General features: G+C 36.1%; 1 protein-coding gene across 1 annotated transcript in view; it reads left to right on the top strand.

Annotated features, from left to right (window-relative positions):
• The window catches only part of Camk4 (calcium/calmodulin dependent protein kinase IV), a 219,717-nt gene that overhangs the window by 139,725 nt on the left and 57,951 nt on the right, over positions 1-22,041 (top strand). Inside the window, exons 3-5 of the mRNA XM_076856004.2 lie at positions 5,786-5,848; positions 8,144-8,226; positions 21,545-21,617. Coding sequence (XP_076712119.1) covers positions 5,786-5,848; positions 8,144-8,226; positions 21,545-21,617 — 219 coding nt within the window. The remainder of the gene's footprint in view (positions 1-5,785; positions 5,849-8,143; positions 8,227-21,544; positions 21,618-22,041) is intronic.

Genomic DNA, 22,041 nt, shown 5'->3' with positions numbered 1-22,041 from the left:
GACCTCCTAGATAGAACATCTTTGGAGAGAACTGGCCCCCAATGGAGGGCTATCTAGCAAGCTTTGAGACATCCTTTCAAAAAGACCATAAGTGGTTCTCTGCTTAGCTTTCTGGGAAGTATTTCCCAGCCTCAGTTGGGTCTTGTTCTTGGCTTCACAGTCTGATCTGTTTGCCTTTTATCCTCCTCCCTCTCAGCTTTGTCCTTGATTGTTTTTTTGGCCATCACCACTCTTTCTTCTTTAGGCAGTTCCTTCTTCTAGAGTTCCTTCTTCTAAAATCCTTATTTGCTTCAACCTTCTCAGCCTCTCCTAAAGTCATGACCTGCACATTATTCAACCTCAACTCCAGCATTCAAGGAAATACAAATGAGCCTGTATTCACGTTTTTCTTTCATTTAAATTGCTGTTACCAGAATTTTTCTTTTCTTTATTTTTATTCTATTTCCGAATATTGCAGTTATAGGAGTCATAGTACTCAAACTTTGGTGAGGTTAGGAATGTTTTATACTCATAAAAGTATTAAGCACCCCAAATAGATAAAGATATTTACTGTATAAGATAGTAAAACTGAGGAAATTTTAAATGTTAATTAATTTTTAAAAATAAACTATAATAATTTAACATAAATAATATTTGTAATAAAATATTTTCATTGTAATGAAAATAATAATTTCATTATTATGTAATAATATAACCATACTAATATATAATATAGTATAGTTATATTTGTAACAATACTATCCAAAATTAAAAATGATTGGTGAAAAAAGTAGCATTGTTTTACTAATTTCTTTACTATCTGGCTTAATCCAAGACAAATTGATTTCAGCTGTTTCTGATTTCAATTTCTTGTGATTCATTGTTTTGTTTGTACCATATGACACGATCTGAACTTACTTAGATATGAAATTGGAAAGGGGAGAATTTCACAGTTCCTAGAAGGTCCTTCCAGGCCCCTGAGACCACATTTGGAGTTGAGAAACAATCGTATAAAGTATACTGGGAAAGTAAATACCCTTTTCAAAATAGTTTTTAAAGAAAAGTTAACTCTGAATTCAAAACAAGTGATCATACTAGAAGATTGCTATTCTAGACTTTGCAATCCAACCTCTTCTGTATATTTCTGGAATTCATATAATTTAACTCTCAGAGAATTAAAAGAGAAAGGCATGTTAATATGTAATATGTTCTACATAACATTAAAATAAAAAATGAAATTCATATTTGTATTGGAAAAATATTTAGTGAACATAAAAAAATATCATGTGAAAAAATTTCAAGGTTCCCTCTGTTATCATTTACATTCTTCAGAAATATATGACAATAAGAGGGACAACCTTAAATTTCATAATCCCTAAATGTATAGGCAGAAAAATAGATCCTAATACCAAAAATCACTGTCAACCTGAAGAGACAATTAGATAAAAATAATTTGCATCACAGAGTTAAACATTTTGGAGATTTAAAGTACAACATGATCATTACAGGTAGTAAAAATGTACTGTATATGGGATTCATGCTACAGAAGTAGATTTTAGCTGCTAAGGCCACAAAAACAACAACAAAATGGGTAATTATGTAAATGATTCATATGTTAATTTGCTTCGCTTTAATAACTTTTATACTATATGTTATAATGTCATGCTGTATACTTTAAAAATACACTAAGATTTTTCAAAAATAATAATTTGTATCAGAATTTTCTTCAACAGCATCTGCTAAAATTGAAACAAAAAGTGAGGCAAGAGTTCTTTGGAAGAGATTAATTAATGTCATCCGGGTTTTTCTGGCAATGTTTCTGTTATTCAAAGATCTCTCATTTATACAAGTGGAATACCTATTTCTCAATGGAAATTTTTCACCATTTTTTTTACTCACAAAGTCAGTGAGCTTTTACAGTCTTGTTCTATCATTTGGCTTCCTCCTGGACCATGCTGTCCTATGGATTGGGCAGTCTGCTGTCACTCATTGGCTATCAGCAGCCCACATGTCACACAATCCCCGTGCAGGCTCTTAACAGTTCAGTCTTCATTTCATATTGACAACAGTGTGGGTTTTAAATGGATAGTGATGTCAAAGTCTTTGAGAATATACTTCCTTTAAATATTAGCAATTCACAAAAAATGATCTTCCATTGAACAATGCAACTTTTAAAACAAAACTTATAGTCTTTCTTTACTATCTTTCACTACCTTCAGATGGTATTATGTAGATAAGTCTTATCTCCCAAATGAGATTGTAACATTTCTCTGGGAGAGAGCTTATTTTATTTGTTTGTTTTCATATATCCCACAGTGTATAAAATGGAGGTAAGCAGATAAAACCTATGTGAGACCCTTACTATGCACCATGTGTTCCTTACAGACACATTTTAAAAAAATGAATTCAGAGATACTTGACTCCTCCAGTTACATGGACCACATTTTCTAGTTTTTTCTTGTTTGTTTGTTTTTGTGGTGCTGGGGACCAAACCCAGGGTCTTGGGCATGTGCGGTGAGCACCTACCCACTGAGCTATATCCCCAGTCCCATTTTCTTGTTTTTAAATAGGTCACTTTTTTTTTTTCTCTTTCAAGTTTTGATGATATGACAAAAACTGTGGATTGTCTTCTGTTCCCCAAAGCATACAGCTTCAGGAACTGCTTCATCCAAATTTCAGCTCCAACCTTTCTTATTGGCTAGAGTCGTCATTGTTCTAGATTGCTTTAGTTTTCCTCCAATTTACATCACCAGTAACATCAAAATAGTTGACAAAGTTACTGCCCAGAAATAGAGAATAACCCATCGGACTCCAGGTACAGATGCTCCATAATCTTCTAGGTTCATTCAGCAGCTATGCAATTGCCTTAAATCAGTTTTTTTCAGAATGGATTAAAAAATGTTTCTGGGAACAAAATCCTAGATTACTACTTTGTAACCCCATGTGGATTTCTGCTAAATGGTCAAACAATGGAATATTAAATCTACTGATATCAGTGCTTTTTTTAAAATTAAGTATTAATTATTTATTAACCTGGGAAACAGAAGAAGAAGAAAAGGTAATACTTCAGGATTTTCTGCAAATGTAAAAGGGAGGGATCAAATATTGAAAGCAATCAATAAGGAACATTTGTTGTTTGCCAACATCCATTTTTCCTGATAATTAACCCTCCCCATCCCTCTCCATCTTGCTCAAAGAGAAGAGCCCATGACCCATGCTCAGTCTTCTCATAGTTACACATTTACTAGGAGTAGGCATAGCAAACAAGCAAGGCCAATGAGAATACTACTCGACATTAGCATAAATGTAGAAAGAGAGGCCTCTCTTCCCTTTAATGTGAGACTGAAGAATACAGACTTGGAACTTCTGTGGCCACGTTTTCTACTATTTAGAAAAAAGGAAGACACATAAGACATCAACATAGGGTGGGTGGCAAGAAGAGATACACCAAACCAGAACCTCTGGATTTAACCGTACCTTTTTATATCTTTAGATAATTCTATATGAGTGTTCCAATAAGTCACCTTTTAGCTTAAGCAAATTCAAACTAACTATCAGTTACTTGCCATTGAAAAAATTTTAATCAATGCATAGTCTATCTGAATCCTATAGTATGAGCTGTCCAGAAAAGTAGCTATCCTTTAGTATCTGGGGAAGACTGGTGAAACAGCTTTCAAAGTTTTTGAGTCTCAGAGTACTGGATGTATCAAAATATGTGTTTTCCTATATTTCTTCATTATGAAAGCCCCAGAACATGTCAATGTGAGGTACAGTCATTTGAGTTAGGTTATTTCTTACCAACTTGTTTTTCTCTACTCATAGTGAATCTGTCCTCACATGTAACTGTCTAGATTAGCTGTCAAGTATTAAAATGGACAGATCATATCTTCCTCCCCTCTTTTCAGTCAGAATTTATATCTGATGCTGCATTTTTATATGGGTTGTTCATGCACATTTTAAGAAGTATGTTAGATTGCACAGATTGGCATCCATTTGACAAAGTAGAATATATTTTGTTTTGTTTACAAATAGATTATAAATTTTTTTTAGTCTAATTTTCTCAGGCAAGAACATGTTAGAATACCCCAAGCTTGCCTGGTATGATGGTGCACACTTATAATTCCAGCGGCTCCAGAGGCTGAGGCAGGAGAATCAAAAGCTCAATGCCAGACTCAGCAAAAATGAGGCATTAAGCAACTCAGTGAGACCCTGTCTCTAAATAAAATACAAAATATAGAGCTGGGGATGTGGCTTAGCGGCCAAGTACTCCTGAATGCAATCCCTGGTATCCCCCCCAAAAGAATACCCTGAGTTTCCTAAATGATAACATTAATGGTCAAGACTTTTTTTTTAATAGTTTAAGAGGCTTCACCAAGACTATCAACTGAGGAAAAAAACACATGAAACTTATGACACTCCTTTGAATATTTTTTATTTATTTTCAAATAATGTGTCCATTTGTGTTAATATTTTCATTAGAGAACAAAATTAAATTAATAGGTGTTGTTCATCCTCTTGAAAGTTGTGATTAGTTGTCACCACTTAAATGGGATTGGGTTTCTATTCAAGCCCACCATTTCTTCCTCAGGAGAAGTAATTTAACGGGTAGAACCCATTCTTCTGTAGGCTGTTGGATATACCCACAGTTTGGCTAACATTGCACATAAATTTCTTCACACTCATTTCTAAACCATGTGATCTCTGCCAATCCAATATGGACAGCTCATATTGCAGAAACCACAGTAAGAATATAGGATATGTGTAAATGTGTGTGTATGTGTGTGTATTTGTATATTTAGGATTTTTGTTGGGAGAAGAGTATGCTCAACCCTTCTGTCTGCGTATGACTTTTAGAGAACCAAAATACTCATTGTGATGAAGAAAAGTTAATCATGGACCTAGAGAGGGGAAAACATTGCTAATTTTGAATGTCGTAAATTAAATGGCCATTATCCCCAACACTGAGATCAAATGGTAAACCATCTAGAGTTCTTTAATGACCAGCAATAGAAACTGAAAATCATAAAAAAGGAAATTTAGTGGCTCATATAATTAGAAAGTTCAAAGGACAGACCATAAATGGACACTAGGAATTATATAAAGAGTACTCTTTCTTCACATCTCAGCAAACTTTCTTTTTTCCTTGTCGGATTCATGTTCAATGCAGTGAACTCCATATGATATAAAAACTGGTCACGATAGATGCACAGTCCATCCTCTTTGGTCTCATCATTTCAGAGAGAAAGAGAATACCTCATTCTTGATTATTTAAGCACAATTTCTGGATAGGACCTTCTTGAATGACTTGGGCCTGCTGAATGTCTTTGATGCCATCACCACATGGTCAGGGAATGGATTTTCTGATTGGCTAGGCGTGAATATGTGCCACCTTTGTATGAGGAACACAGAAGAAGTGATTGACAGTTCCTTTAGGTCTGAGACAGAAACATCTATGAATGAAAAAGGAAGAGAAGGAGGAGGGATAGGTTGAGAGGAACTTGTGCCATATGGTAATAGTGATGATGACAACTTTTGACAAGAAAGGCAGGAAGATGACAAGAAAGAGGTCTGACAAGTTGTGGTCCCTGTTAGTCACCAGCTCTAATTTACGTCTGAAGCAGAAAGGTGGGACATGTAGCTGAAAAAGAAAGGGAGGAAAGAGACATAAGCAAAATCCCTAGGGATTAGCTTCTCCCCTTGTCTGATTCACCCAGGGGGTTCATGCTGTTTCTGATCTCTGTTACAATGAAGATTTTTCTAAGGTGGGACTTTCTTTCAGTTTATCTCTTTTTATTTTGCCTTTTAGGTGGACAAAAAAATCGTAAGAACTGAGATAGGAGTTCTTCTTCGCCTCTCACATCCAAACATTGTAAGTGGTTTTTAACCTATTATTTCAAATACTTTCAAGTTACAGAAAGGGATTGTTGTTTTTCACTGTCCATGTTAATAATGAGAAAGGGCTTCTTCCACCTCTGGGGGTCACTGGGTCTAGCTCTTGTCCTTGTCTCATCACATTTTCCATTTTTGGTCTGAATCAACCCTGCAAATGCATTCATTCATTTCCAAAGTAATATATACAACCTTTATTTCCATGCATACAAGCATAGAACTTGGGAAGTTTTATTTCACTCTCATAAAACACTGGCTTTCTCAGTATTGTGTGCCTATCTTACTGATATGCCATTGCCCACAGGGCCAATGATGAAAATGCATTGCTTTCAAGAGTCCTTTCTGTCTCCTTTGAGAGAGTATCTGCTTCAGAAACAATGTGAAGATGCAAATAGATGATGTACTTGAAATAAAATAAAATAAAATGTCCTCAGAATCTCTGCTTCCATCTATGTCCAGACAAAGCCTCTGAGAGAAATGCCTAGTGAAAAGCTTTCTTGAACCAATGAAGTGAAAAAGAACAAAATCACTTTCCAGGCCATAACTTGTTTTTATGAATTAAGCCATCTACTTAAAAAAAAAATGTATTTTACCCATTCTCTGAGAAATTTGTGCTCTCTGAGGGGATGAACTGCAATGCTGAGGCTCAAAGCAAAGTGCTTACAACTTAATGTCTGAGTTAGAAATGCATTTAGCCACAAATCAGCAAATGCTTTTCTCATAAGAATCAGAAGTCAGGGGCTGGCATTGTAGCTCAGTGGTAGAGCACTTGCCTAACATGTGAGGCACTGGGTTCAATCCTCAGCACCACATAATAAATCAATTAAATAAAGGTATTGTGTCCATCTACAACTAAAAATCAAAAACAATTAAAACAAATAATCAGAAGTCAGAAGGTTTCCAGCATTGATTCACCTCACTGACACCATCCAGGACCCAGATGCCACCCATGCTTGGTCTTACCCTCCTCTGTGCATTGAATTTCACCTTCATGCTTTCCCTTCATGGTCCCAAAATGATGGCTGCACAGTTTTCACAAGTCCTCAGGTTTGTATTCAAGGGAAAAGGTCTCACCAGCTGAATCAGATGAGAAAAGTTTTCTCAGGAACTGCTATAGCAGAATTCTTTTCAAATTTTCTTGGCTAAAGCTGTCACAAAATCATGGATGCTATTAGACTGGACAATGGGATTGTCACAAATCATTTAGACCAGTTGTGATCCACAAAACAGAACAAAATTATGATCTTATTCAAGGAAGCCTAGGCATCCTGCTTTCCTGAACAAATTCAGGGTTCTGTTTGCAATAAAGTAGGGGGAAAAGGGCTTTGGGAAAGCAATATAAAAATCTGCCATACCCAATCACTACTTTTATAGTTTCTCTTTTCTCTTCAAAGAGAGGCCAATGTGGAATTTTCTTCAAATGTGGATCAGTACTGGACACTAGATTCTCAGATGTATGTAGAAAAACATAAAAAGCAGTTTGGATTATCTGAATGTAACGAAAATGCTGTTGTGGTTCATGAAATCTTTACCACCACTCATTTTTTTTTTTTTTTTTTTTTTTGTACTGGGGGTGGAAGTCAGGGGCACTTGACCACTGGGCCACATCCTCAACACTATTTTTGTATTTTATTTAGAGACAGGGTCTCACTGAGTTGCTTAGCACTTCACCTGGCCATGGCAGAGGCTGGCTTTGAACTTGTGATTCTCTTATCTCAGCCTCCCAAGCCACTAGGATTATAGGTGTGCGCCACTGCACCTGGCCCACCACTCATTCTTAAGGACCTCCTTTGCCCACTAGCAACTGTTAAGCTGTTGAGGATATCATTCACATATAGGCTTTAACGGATTCTATGCTGACTCAGGCCCCTAATTCAGAGTCCCTTCTTTCCAAGAGAAAGAAGCATTTTACATCTCTAGCAACCATGATATTGTCCAACTGATTTAGGAAATTGGGTTTTATTTTTGACTCTAATGAAATTCAGAAGTTGGAATATTTTAGCAAAATTCAGGCAGTTATTCTTCAACTGCCAAAATGAAAAATGTCAAAACTTAATAGAACCTTTGAAAAAGATGATGTAACTGACAAAATCAACAACCCAAAAGGAGAGTGACAAATATCTACCTGATACTAGAAAGAGGGACTTTTACTAACAATGATCCAATACTACTTATTGGAGAGAATGTTATTTTAGCCATAATCTTAGATAGTTTCAAGGAAGATTAAAATAAAGAACTTGTGATATCATTGACATATGTGTATATCTTTCCCCAGATAAAACTTAAAGAAATATTTGAAACTCCTGCAGAAATCAGTCTGGTCCTAGAACTCGTCACAGGAGGAGAACTATTTGACAGGTAAGGTAGACCTAGACATCTAACCACAGGAATGCTTGCTTTTGGCCCCAAAAAATAATCTAAGGGAAATTCTCCTGAAATTGAATAAATAAAAGAGCATAATAAAAGAGCATTCTACTTGATAAATTTTCCTGAAATAAATATTAAGAAGGATGTTGAAAAAAGGTGGATAGTAGTTAATCAGATAGAGGTAGATGAAAATTTGGAATAAATAGAGAACCACTATAACATCTTTTTAACTTTGCAAACACTAACACAATAAAAAATAGAATTTTGAAAATCATATTAATTTAAATAGTAATATTTATGAAAATAATTTGAAAAAATATTTGCAGAAAACCATAAGAATTCAAACCTACACTCTAATAGTGTTCTTTACAATAATCCCCAAACTTATAGAAATCAATACTTTTCCAATGATTATTTTTAAATCCACTTTTATGTTAAGAGTTCCATGTTTCAGGGTAAAACATTTTCTGTTTTACTTGCCAGTTATTGCCAATTTCAGTTGTCTACTCATAGTTCATCTCTCAAAGGAATGGTTTGAGAATTCGGGAGGGAAGGATGCCTTTCAATCTGGCAGAACAGACAGGCAAACAAGCTTTATGTTTCTATAGTTTTCCCACCTTCCCCACTACTCAGGAAAATTCCCTGTTTGCACTGTTGGGCTCTTGGGAGTCTTCTGCTATGTTCAAGATGGAATTGGAAGAAGGTAAAGAGACTAAGTAGGTTACACACTAGAAATGGTAAGAAGCTTTCACTGGTGGAGTGTGCCTGCAGTGAGGGAGAATTGGGCTATGGTTTAAGGGGAAGACAAAGGAGAGACTGGGTGCCTGGGTCATGGTAAACGCTCCATAAACATTTGCTGAGTGAATGACTAAGTAACTGCTACAATGAGTAGACTCTGAGGAAAAAGATATCTAAAGGGGATTAGTTTTGATTGTGTAGGGAGAGAAACCCTTCTCCCTCCTTAATGTTTATGTTGCCCCAAAGTCACATATTGAAACCCTCACCACCAAGGTGAGGGTTTGTGAGGCCAGTGCCTTGATGAATTGGATCAGTACCCTATACAAGAGGCTCAAGAGTGATACCTCCCCCTTTCTCTGTGTGTGGGACTTAGCGAAAAGGTTCAGTGAGGAAGCCAGTACTTGCCCAGACCCTGAATCTGCTGATTCCTTCAGCATGGACTTCCCAACCTCCAAAACTGTGAGAAAGAAACCATGGTGGTTTATCATCACCCAGGTAATGACATTTGGTTATAGCAGCTGAAATGAACTGAGACACCTCCTTCCCATCCTTACTCCACCCAGTTGAATTTGCCGCCTCTTCAAAAGTGTCCCAAAGTGCTTGGATTGTCTTTTCAACTGTTCTGTCTTTTATTTTGAACCTTACCCAGTAAGGATTTGAATCTTTAGGTGGGAAGGAACAAAATGGGCCACCTGGATTGTAACTACATATGTATCTTTAACAGAAATCTAATTTTGTTTGTATGTATGTTGAAGTTTCCTTAGAACAGGTGGATTTTTTAAAAAAATTTACTCTTTTCATATTTTCATATTTTTACTCTTTTCATATTTTCAATAATGAGTCCACTACAGAAAGTGGGCATGGGTAGCCTTCCGGTGATGGTTATTTGTTTGTTAGATTCACAGTTCTGAATCCAGACTGTACCACTCAAGGGTGAATAACTAACTTAGAGTAATTTCCTTAACTTCTCTGAACCTCGGGACAAATTTAAATTTTTCTGTGGTGTGAAGAGAACTTTAACAACCTGAATACACTTTAAGAATATATAGTCTTATTCTAAAACCATCAAGTTCCCATGTGCTCCTCTGAACTAACCTATTTGGCTATTGACAAAATTTGCCTATTAAGGCTTCATTTTTCACACCCCTTTTGGTGACTCTTTTCCAAGCAGAGTTAGTTTATAGGCAGATCCCACTGGCTTTGGAGCCATGAGTTTTCTCTGAGCAGACCTTGCATATTTCTCTGCTAATTATGGTTTATTGGAGAGAAATTTTACACTCTTTAATAGTAAATAATTGCAGTTAGAATGACATACTGAAGCTCTCATCTACTAATAGCACCATTTACCTCCTGCCTCTGTTTATTTGAATTAATTTGGAGTCAAAAGTCTCTATGTTATCACTGTGTCCCAAGCTTTCTTCCATGGAAGAATTTGGAGTAGAATTTAATTCAGTTCTAGGAAAAAATAAAAACCTAAGTGCTATTGACAAATTTCATTTGCAGAAGTAAATGGATAAAATATTCATATTTAACAGAAGACATCCCAAAAGATGGCAGATAGCCAGTAAAGCACTCAACCACTCCCAAGCTGTTAGTGGTTTTGGAAGATACACTTTTTCCCCTAAACATTGTCCACATCATTGACATAGCTGAGATGAATTTGGCATCTCCATTAAGTTACTTATTTCTACAATTATCTGTAAATTACATCACACTGAAAATATATCCTGCTTTTTTATATAATCTATTGAGGTTTTTTTTTCCTTTGAAAGTAAAGAAATCATAATATGATCTCTTCCTGTACTTAAGTCAAACTCAAATTTATTTAGTTGTGATAATGAGAATTCATTCCTTGTCTAATGATGACTCTAATAGCACCTAATGAATGAACTAATGGAGCAATTGAAGAAGAGATAATTATGTTAGTTCATTATAGTCAAACTGGTTGTATTTTATTAGCAGAAGATCTATATTCTATGATGCTTATATGTAAAAAATTAAACATAGTCAAACTCCAGGTGGAATCTGCTGCTATTTCATGTATAAGTTAAATAATGAGTTACATAGGATAAATTATGATGGATTTTGGAATAAAAGCAATGCTTTTGATGTTCAAGAAAAAGATTAAAATCTATTTATCTATATAAGTGTATTATGCCATCAGTTGAAAAAGAAAGTACCCAAAGTTATTGTTCAATTCTTCCCAATCTGATCATAATTCTTAAAACCCCAACATCATTTTCATTGAACCTTTTAAATGGAGAAGGTGTTTGCTTTAAGATGTAAATTTTCAAGGTTTTTTTTTTTTCAAAAAATTATCATAGTTACCACAACTAATTTAGCAATATCCTTTGTTTTCTGATTAAATCAAAAGCATTTTTTTTCCTGATTCTTGTCTGGTAACTCCATTATCCAAACACCTAGTAAATTTCTTTTCTTGCCTTTTCTGCTTTCCTCTTATACTTTTGCTTGCCAATGCCAAATATTATATATGAAAGGTTTTAGAATTTGAAGCTTTGAATGCTGTTTCCTTCCGCAAGAACAGGTTTTCTTTTATTCTGACAAGCATTTAAGGTACAAAAGAGATCACTCTGATGCAATCGGGTATTGGGCTGATTCAAAGCTGGGTTTCCTAAGGGCTCCTCTATTTCATGCCAATTCTTATTCATAGGGCTCTGCTCTTTAAGGGTCTCAACTTTAAGCCAGGGGATTTTACTGGGGTTCTTCTTCCATGGCAAAACTCAGATCCTGCTTTCCGTCCCCTCAGTTCTGTGAGATGGCCAGAAGCTTTTCCAGCTTCTCACCTCTTAGCTGCTGCTTTAGAATCGGTTCATGCCTTCAGAGGGAAAGCAGAGGCAAGCAATGGCAGCTTTGCTCTGCTGGGTTTTCTTTCCTGGATGTAGGTTGATGAAGCCTTCACATCCTTGGTAACTCTCTAATGTCTTCAAATAGATTTTTTTTTTTTTTTAAATATCAGTCTTAATAGTTTTCTATTTCAGCATTTCTGGGCTTCTAATTCATGATGAAAACCAATTGCCATTAGGAAGATGTTCCAAAAGTCGGACTTAGGCTATTTCTTGCCCCAGTCTTAGGGTTGTTGTGGTGGTTGATATTCGGATTAACCAAATTCAAGAAAAGTCTAGATTTGTGAAGACTGTTGTGTTAAATATTAACCATTAATATGTCTGAAGTAAAGTTCTACAATATTTGATTATCCAGAAATGGTAATTGGTTACTATATGTGGGCCGTATTTGAATTCCTACTGGAAACCTTGTGGTGTGCAAGACATTTTACTACCATCATCTCATTTCCTTATCGCAGCAGTATGTATGCAAAGTCGGCCCTGCTACCTAGGCAAGGCCTGCTATCTGTGCAAGATAACTGAGGATCAGAGACTTCCAATAACTTTTTATCAATAAGTCACTTAGCTTATAGATTCTAATAACAACAGTAATGAAGTAAGATTGGACTCAAGTATATCACATTTCAAAGTCTGTGAATTTTCTATCACATCATGCAAATGTTGATATGTGTATATCTAAAAATAAAACTTCTGCGCTGGGAATATAGTTCCATGGTAGAGTACTTGCCTAGCATGTGCAAGGCACTGGGTTTTAACCCAGGCACCCCTAAATAAATAAATAAAAACAACTTCAGATTAGTAGTCAACATTTTGTCCAATGTGAGTGTTGGGTCAAATTTATGCATTAATATGCAGAGTTGTTTTTTGATCATGGATATCTCTCTGTGTGGCTTTATATGGCCATATGTAAAGAAAACATACTTTGAACAAGATGTATGGTCCTGTTTTTTTTTTTGTTTGTTTGTTTTGTTTTGGGGGGAGGGGGTGTTGTTTTGTTTTTTGTTGTTGTTATTGTTGTTTTTGAAAGCTTGGCTATAAAGGAATGGATAGAAGTGAGGTAGTTGAAGGGGACCCAGGATAAATGGAAACTGGTTATTTTAAGATGGAGCACTAAGGACACATGGATTTTCTTGGGGAAGAAGCCCACAAGGAGAAGCATGAAAGGTCTGTGTGAAAGGGACTTATATTTGGAGTTAGCCAATCCCCCCAAAACAAATGCTGAATGTTTTCTTTGATATAAGAGGGGTGACTCATAGTGGGTAGGGAGAGAGAACAAGGGAGGATCAGATGAACTCTAGATAGGGCAGAGAGAATGCTGGTGGGAGGGAAAGGGGGGAAGGGGATTAGCAAGGATGGTGTAATGTGATGGTCATCCTTATACAAAATCCATATATGAAGATTTGAATTTGGGGCCAATATATCTTATATACAAACAGAGATATGAAAAATTATGGTATATATGTATATTAAAAATTGTAATGCAAAAAAGGAGTACATGTATAATGGCATAAGTTGGCGTGAACATATTTTATGTATAGAGATACGAAAGATTGTGCTCTATATGTGTAATGCATTCCACTGTTGTCATGTATTTAAAAAATAAATAAATAAATAAGAAAGGGACTTATATTTGGAACATTTCAGAGGGAAAGAGATCTAGAGTCAAATAAAGGAATTTGTTCAGCATAGAAAAAGTGTCCTTCTTCCTCAGAAGCAGAAAGAAAGAGATAATATGCCAAAGAATCAAAGACCTAAATTAGTCAAAACAATTTTGAAGTACAGAGCTGGAGGAATAATTGTTTGAGCTGAAATATAATTTTATCTTACTTATCAGCTACTAAATTAGCCTTTTAGTCTTTTATGGATGCTGGCATGACATCTGAGGCTCCTGGGTGAGAGACAAAGGACTTTATTTCTCATAGCCCAGCAAACATTGTGGGCATCAGCAAGTTTATGTTCTTTGAGTTTCAGTGTGTATTCCTGCATGTAGAGTGGGGCATGTTAAAAGAGAAGAAAAAATAATTCAAATGTCATCAACTGGTGAATGAACAAACAAATATGTAATGCAATATCATTCCATATTAGCAGGACTTTTCTTTTGATGCATACTGTAGATGAACCTTAAAAATGCTAGGCTAAGCAAAAAAAAAAAAAAAAAAAAAAGCCTAAACATGGAAGATTTTATATACATATATAAGAAATATGGGGCATTGGGAGATGAAAGTGTTAAAGTGTCAAAGTGGAAATGTGAGAGCACACAATGGCAAAATAAAAACTTCTGAGGAGCACCAAATGTCTGCTGAAGCTGAGGGCCATAGATTTTAGAGACACATATCTCCAAAGATGTGTAGTCTTCAGCAACTGACACACATCTGATCTGTGTCATCTTGTGTCATGGGGCTACACCTCTCCCTATCTCCCATGCAGTTTTTGACAGCTTCTGTTTCCCTTGATTTTGATCTGACTTTCCAGTTGTCTCCTTCCTGGTCTCTGTCCTGAGTTCCTCTCCGCCTTTCCACCTCCTAGCGGTCCACATTTCCCTGAACCGTCTTCCTGCATTCTCTGCAGGCCAATCTGACACTTGCCTGTGGCCTGGGCCACACTGGTGACAGCCTTCTCAGCAGAGATGAAGCTATGCTATCAACAATCCACCAGGCATTTTTATCAAAATGCTTCTTTGGCATCTGTAAATTAATATGTCCTCAAATGAACCCAACATCCTTCTTCAACTCTTAATCTTGTTTCCCTTCCCTACCCTTGTGAACTGATTCACCAGCTAACCTAATCAGCATGGATTTCTCCCTCTTCCTTTTACTTCATTCAGTCCATAATTCTTCCTGTGAGAGCCTTTCAAAGTTGTCCCTTCCCTGCATTCCCATTGCTTCTGCCCTTGGAGCCTTCACATTCCCTCTCATAGCAGTAGAATCCTAACTAAAGTTAATTTCACCCCCTTCCACAGTTAAAACATGGATTCGATCAGGTCAGTCCAGAAGACCACTCCCTCCTTGCCATTCAAGTCCATAATTTTTAAAAAATGTAAACAAAACCACTTACAAACTGTACTCAGCCCAATGTTCTAACTTCTAACTTTGGAATGGACCTAAGGGATTTGTAGTCCAATTCTCTCATACTATAAATGAAAAGCCTGACCCAAAGACTTTAACTTCACTATCCACTTTATTCTCTTCTTACTACCATGTTAACCACAGTACATTATCATCACCCTCAAGGAACTCAAGGACTAGAAAAGAGAAAAGAACTCTGTGTTATGGATTCTAATATTTTTAATATTGCCATAAACTTTCAAAAATGTGTATTGGGGCTTATGCAGACAGCCATAATATTATGTCATAATATTATGACAGCTTTTAGGGTCAGATAAAAATAAAATAAATGAGGGCTGGGGACCCCAAAGAGAAAATAAAGATAAAAATCAATACACAAAGGACATATCATAGTATACTTTGCATTTGCAGGTTCTTGGCCCCAAGTTTGGCTCCAAATATTCATGTGGGGCTGATCTTTGCTCTGAGATATAGAAACTGTGCATGGAGTCTGAAATGGCTTCAGAGAGGAATAGAATCTTTTGAACTAAATCTTACATGAGAAACTGAAAATTAGCAGCTAGAAGGTAGAAGGACAAATCTTGCGGAGCAAAGTGATATCCAAAAGCATAGCACACTGGCCAGGGTAAGGATGTTTTTTCAATCCCCATTTCAAATGTTGGGCTAGGCAGAAAGCAAACAGTTGTGAGATATTTGTCAAGTGAATGATTGAATAAGCAGCCGGCTCTTCAGCAATTTATATAAAGTCTTTGGGTCAAGCTTTTCATTTATAGTATGAGAGAATTGGACTAGGAATCCCTTAGGCCCATTCCAAGGTCTACAATTCGATTTGGTTTCCTATTTCTCCTGTACAGCAACTCCCTAGCCAGCACACACATTGATCCACCATCCCTGACTCCCTCCCTAGCTTTCAATATAACAGGTACAAGCAGCACCTTTGAAACATAAATTTTTTTAAAAAAATATATGAGTTTAGCACTCCATGAGAAAGTTTCTTAGAGAAAAAAAGCAAAACAAAAATACCATCAATGAAATGAGAAAAAGCATTAACTGAAACTTATAGAGGAGTGGTAGACTTATACAGGTACTGCTGAATTAAGTATAATTTTGTATGTGGCAACATCATAGTGTAGTGGCATCCTTAATATTTGTTTTCTGAAACTTATTCTTTGGGGCTTCTCTCCTCTGACATTTGGTCCTTAATACACATTCTCATCAGACCAAGTCTTTCCCACTTAAGCCTACAATCATGTAATAACTCAGCCATTTGGGCAAACGCTGCGATTAGGGGACAGAGCAGTACACTTCCTAATCTGCATGCCAGGAAGTCTGGGGGCCTTAGGATATGATCAGATTAGAGCTTCTCAGCTGCAGGGCCTGTGCTGACTGCCTGGATGGAGATGTGCTCAATTCAATTTGCTGCAATTAGTGTGTCAAAGCAAATGCACAAGAGTCACGTATTAAAGCAGACCCTTGGAGAGAAACAGGCATTACCCATACATGTTTTCTTATCTTACAAGTTTAAAATGGTGAGAAGGAAAACAGACCTACTGAGGAGAAGAGACTTGTGTGGCAAGCAGTGAAAGTAAAAGGCACAGTACCAGAGGAAAAAGGCCTGTTGAGGCCGGAGGATTGCAGTGAGAGGCTAGGAGAATGTGCTGTCCCCACAGAACCTCTGGACGACTGCAGAATGGCGCTCCCCAGACAGCTTTTAGGGTCAGTTTTTTTTTCTTTTTAAATATACACAAATGACAGTAGGGTGTATTTTGACATATTGTACATACATGGAATATAACTTATTCTAATTAGGATCTGGTTCTTGTGGTTGTACATGATGTGGAGTTTCACTGGTTGTGTATTCATGTATGAACATAGGAAAGTTAAGTCTGATTCATTCCACTGTCTTTTCTATTCCCATCCCTTCTCTTCATTCCCCTTTGTCTAATCCAGTGAACTTTTATTCTTCCCTCCCTCCCTCTTATTGTGTATTAACATATCAGAGAGAACATTAGGCCTTTGGTTTTTGGGGATTGGCTTATTTTACTTAGCAGATAGTCTCCAGTTTCAGCTGCAAATGCCATAATTTCATTTTTCTTTACGGCTTAGTAATATTTAATTATGTGTGTATGTATGTGTGTGTGTGTGTGTGTGTGTGTGTGTGTGTATATATATATATATATATATATATATATATATATATATATATAATGTGTGTGTGTGTATATACACACACACACATCACATTTTTTAAATGCATTCATCTCTTGAAGGGCAACTAGGCTGGTTCCATAGCTTAGCAATTGTGAATTGAACTGCTATAAACATTGATGTGGCTGTATCACCATAGTATGCTGACTTTAAGACCTTTGGTTATGGGTCAGTGTCTTGATTAAAATCCTGGGAGACATTTGCTTTAACACTGAGCTTTCTAGTTCAGCCCACAGTGGAAAGCTGTGGAACTATGTGGCATAGAGGTAAATTACATGACCCTGGGCATTTGAAATTGATCTTAAGATGCTGGTATCATCTTAACTGCTTTTGTACTATTTTACAAATCATGAAGAGGAAATGAAGGTAAATACAGCAATTACTAAATTTAAATAGAAAAAAATAAAAATACCAACCAAAATTATCTCCCTATTTTTATAGCTTTAAAAATCCCCACAATGATTGCATACCTTCATTGTTTCTAAAAATCAGTTACTAGTATCTTTCATATAAGGTTATAAATCCTTGACCATCTATCCATGGTTCAATTTAATTGACAATTTTTTAAAATGCCAGCCAAATTGTATGAAGGAATTATTGTGTTACTTTTACAACATAAATATCTATTTTAAAATGCTGAATTTAAGTCACTTTGATATAATTTACTTTAAGTTTTGAAAAAGATGCATGTTATTATAGTATTATCTAAAACTATATAGTACTGAGTTTATATCAAAGTCCAGAAATAACCCTTCTGCTTTCTGCATTCACCTTCTGGAAGCATTCATTCACCTTCCTTGGGAGCCACAGCCAAGGCACTTGTGATGGTGATTACTTCCAAGTCCAGTGCTTTTGTTCTGCCATGATAAGGAATTAGGTTTATGGTCTGAAATGTTTCTGACATCCATTCACTTGGTGGTTAGTATTGATGCAAAAGTATTTATTGACTATCTACCATGAGCAAGGCTCACAGCAAGGATCTGCTGACTGATCCAAGCAATGGTCTTTCCTTTATTATTATTATATTTTTTAGTTGTAGTTGGACACAATACCTTTTTATTTTTATTTATTTATTTTTATGTGGTGCTGAGGATCAAACCCAGAGCCTTGCACATGCTAGGTGAGCGCCCTATCACTGAGCCACAACTCCGGCCCCCAACCAATGGTCTTTTGCAAAGACTGAGAATGTTACTTTAGCATCCTGCCGAAGGTATTGAACAAACATACCTGCTATGCGTCATGTGACCTAAATGGACAGAAAAGGATTGTAAGACTTTATTTTCCTTTGATCAGTCACTAGTAACTTCACTTATAGTCATAGTTCTAAGTTATAAACTTATGTTGGTGAATTGAGAAGTTCACTTCTATTGATCTTTCTAGTCACCCTCCAATGACCTATGTGCTTGGAGTGTGCACTGAGATAAAGTCAGGAAGGTGTTCAATTTGGTGTCCTTGCTCCACATACCTGCTTTAGGGATGTTGTTTCTCACTACAGAATCAACCAATACCTGCTCCAAACCCACTGCACAAACACAATTATAACCTGTATCATATCTGTAATAATGTTTTGTTGTTGTTGTTTATAACTTTACTTTCTTTACATTTTGTGGTCTCACCTGGGCGAAGAGCCAAATCTTTTTATACCCAGCAAGTACCTGGCTCACATTAGACAGTCCAAAATATTGACGAATGTTGACATCCTACCTTCATGCTTGAACTCTCACTGTAGTCTTGTTCTCTTTTATTTTTTTTTCAAAACAATTTTCCTCCTGCCTGATTTCATGCTTCTCTTTCTCACCTGTTCCCAGCCTCAATTTCCACTCTTCCCGTATCTGGGAAACTTCTATACACTTCAGGCCAAAACTGAGCAATTTCTGGAATTCTTCATTTACCCTAGGAGGCCTCCAGAAGATTACTGCCTTTTCTCAGCTCTTAAACTGTTCCCTAATGCTTCTGTAATAGCATTTAGCACACCGCGTTGATTGTTGTCTACCCACTTATACCAGGAGAAACCCCAGGAGTGAAGAGACCATATCTTATTCACCACTGAGTACCCAGTGCATAATAGTCACTCCATAATATTTATCGAATAAAATCATGAATGGGCATGACTGTTGGAGTGCATCTTCTTTATAATTAGACAAATTCTTTTAAGGATTTAGCACATTTTGAGGGAAGTTAGTGAAATTTCCAGTAACTATTTTTATATACTTATTCTTCCCTCCATTCTACCTGAAAACAACTCCCAAGAAAATTCATTCCTATATCCAGCCCATCCCTAGGCATTCACTCAAGAGCATGTTCTAGAATAAAGGCCTTCCTTCGTTACTGTTGCCGTAACACAATTCCTCAGACTGGGTGACATATAAACAACAGAAGTTTCTTTCTCACAATTCTGAGGCCAGGAAGTCTAAGATCAAGGTGCCATCAAATTCAATATCTGGTGAAAGGATGCTTTCTGGTTAATAAGTGATGCTTTCCTCCTGTGTTCCCACATGATGTATAGAGGAAGGCAGCACTGAGGCCTCTTTTAGAAGTGCAGTGTTTCCACTTGTGAGGGCCCCACCTTCATGACCTACTCACCTCTCTTACTAGTGCTCAGTGCATTCGTGATCGGGTTTCAATATGATGTTCGGAGCCACAGAAACATTTAGTCCATAATAGATATTTAGCCCTAAATTATAGCCAAATAAACATAGACAAATACCACATCTAAGTCAAAATTTAAGACTTCATAATAAACCAAAATATAGAAACTTCTACTGAATGAAGCATCGCCTCTACAAATGACATTTAAGCCCACAAAGAACTGTTCATTTAATAGACAATGTGGGGAAATGACTCATGGTTCTGCAGATTGGCTCTGTTAACTCCAAGATGTGCCATTTGCGTAGACTAAGACATGAGCATTACCGCAGGATGTAGCACTTGTAGTAAAGCTCTAGCCTGGGTAAGTGACTATGGGAAAAATCCACACTCTTCTTCTGCAGGCTTGGAAATAAAGAATTTTATCTTCTGGAGAGAAGGAATGTTTGAAAAGGAAGTTAACCATCAGTCAGCCTTTTCCATCATTTTTATAAAAATTCCTCTTCTTTAACAAGACTACAGAAAGCCAAGATCCCAAGGCTGCAAGTCCAGTGCACAGAGATCATCTAATTGCACTTGTGCTAGTTGATGGATGTATCACAAAGTCTACATCTAGAGCAAAATGCAGAACGTGATGTAATGGCAGTCAGAGTACTCCACTTACTCTGTCACAATAGTCTTTCTTTTTCTTTTCTCTCATACTTAATTTTTAAATGTTCAGAAAGTGTAGTTCCAGATATTATTTCAGTTAAAGTTTTAGTGAGTAGACCAACCTAATCATGAATTAGAAAATTTGCAGTTTTGTATGAAAAATATCATACAGACAGGATTTTCAGGCAACCACTTAATAACCATCCCCTGAATATTATAGTCCACATTCTCACTTTATTTAACCTAATGCATAACAGTGTCCCAAAATAAATAAGTAAAAAGATGAGGAGGGATATTTTGTCTCTCAACCTTTAAGAAAGATGATGTCAGTGTTTCTTGCCAATGTTCTAAATAACTGGATTGGAAAATTAAATAATTGAATTTTTTGCATCATCTTTTCAAAGAATGAGAGTGAGAGGGAATATCCCTTCCCATCTTTGTACTTTTTTGGATGATGTTGGTACATTAGGTTAAATAAAGTGAGAAACTAGATTATAATAATAATATTCAGGAGATGATTATTAAGTGGTTCTTGAAAATCCTGTCTATATGATATTTTCTTTACAAGACTACAAATTTTCCAATTCATGATTAGGCTAGTTAGTCTACTCACTAAAGCTTCATTTGAAACTTAAAATACTGCATATTTGATAATATTAAGGAATTATAACTTATGGGTATGATATTTTCATTATGATTATGACTTTAAAATATCTCATCTTTTAAAGATACCTCAAATATTTAGGAATAAAGTTATATGATGAGTCTGACATTTTCTTTGAAATAATAAAGGAGGATGCAAAATAAAATAGATATTTATTTAAGCCAACAGATAAAACTGCCTAGAATAAATCATTGTTAAAGCTGTGTGACAATTACCTTGGAATGTTTCATCTTATAATATCAACTTGGAATGTTTAAAATAATTCACCATATAAAGTTTAAACAAGATGGACTTTTTTTTCCTCCTTAAATAGGATGGACAGTTTAAGCTGAGACAAAATAAATGTTTTTCATTTTCCTAAACAAAGTAAAATGTTTAGAGTGCCAGTTTATGGGTCTCTCTCTCTCCCTGGTGTTACGGTAGCTTGTAGCAATTGTTTAGATGTATCTTCTTTGACATTGATTTAATTAACTTCTCTTAACATCTATACAACTAAATGTATGTGTCTGAGAAGCATTTCGTGTTTTTTTTAGGATTGTGGAAAAGGGATATTATAGTGAGCGAGACGCTGCAAATGCTGTCAAACAGATCCTGGAGGCAGTCGCTGTAAGTAAGAAATAACAGCAACCCGGTGCTTGGCTCTTCATCACCTCTTTGTTTTACAGAATCCTCAGTTAAGAAGCACAGACTGTAATAAGCTTCCCCATTTCTTGAGTTTGTTTCCTTATTGTTTCATCATTTTTTAATTTGGTATGGAAGTGGAGAAAGGTTGGATGAGATAAATATAGACCCTGGAGCATAAAGATGATTGATTTTTCATCAAGATGAGAAATGACTGAATTAGGAGGGGAAAAAATGCGGCAATTTTATTTTTTTCCAAGGAAGAAATACAAATTAAAAATTTACAATGGATATGAATTTTACCAAGTTATGATAGAAGCAAATATATACACATTTACATATATGTAATTTTGAGAAGCTTGTTTGGATATTGGGAAATATTTGCCTAGATAAAACAGACTACGCTGGT

The sequence above is a fragment of the Callospermophilus lateralis genome, chromosome 5, assembly GCF_048772815.1.
Source record: "Callospermophilus lateralis isolate mCalLat2 chromosome 5, mCalLat2.hap1, whole genome shotgun sequence".
NCBI lineage: Eukaryota > Metazoa > Chordata > Mammalia > Rodentia > Sciuridae > Callospermophilus > Callospermophilus lateralis.
This window is presented reverse-complemented; position numbering and strand designations above follow the sequence as displayed.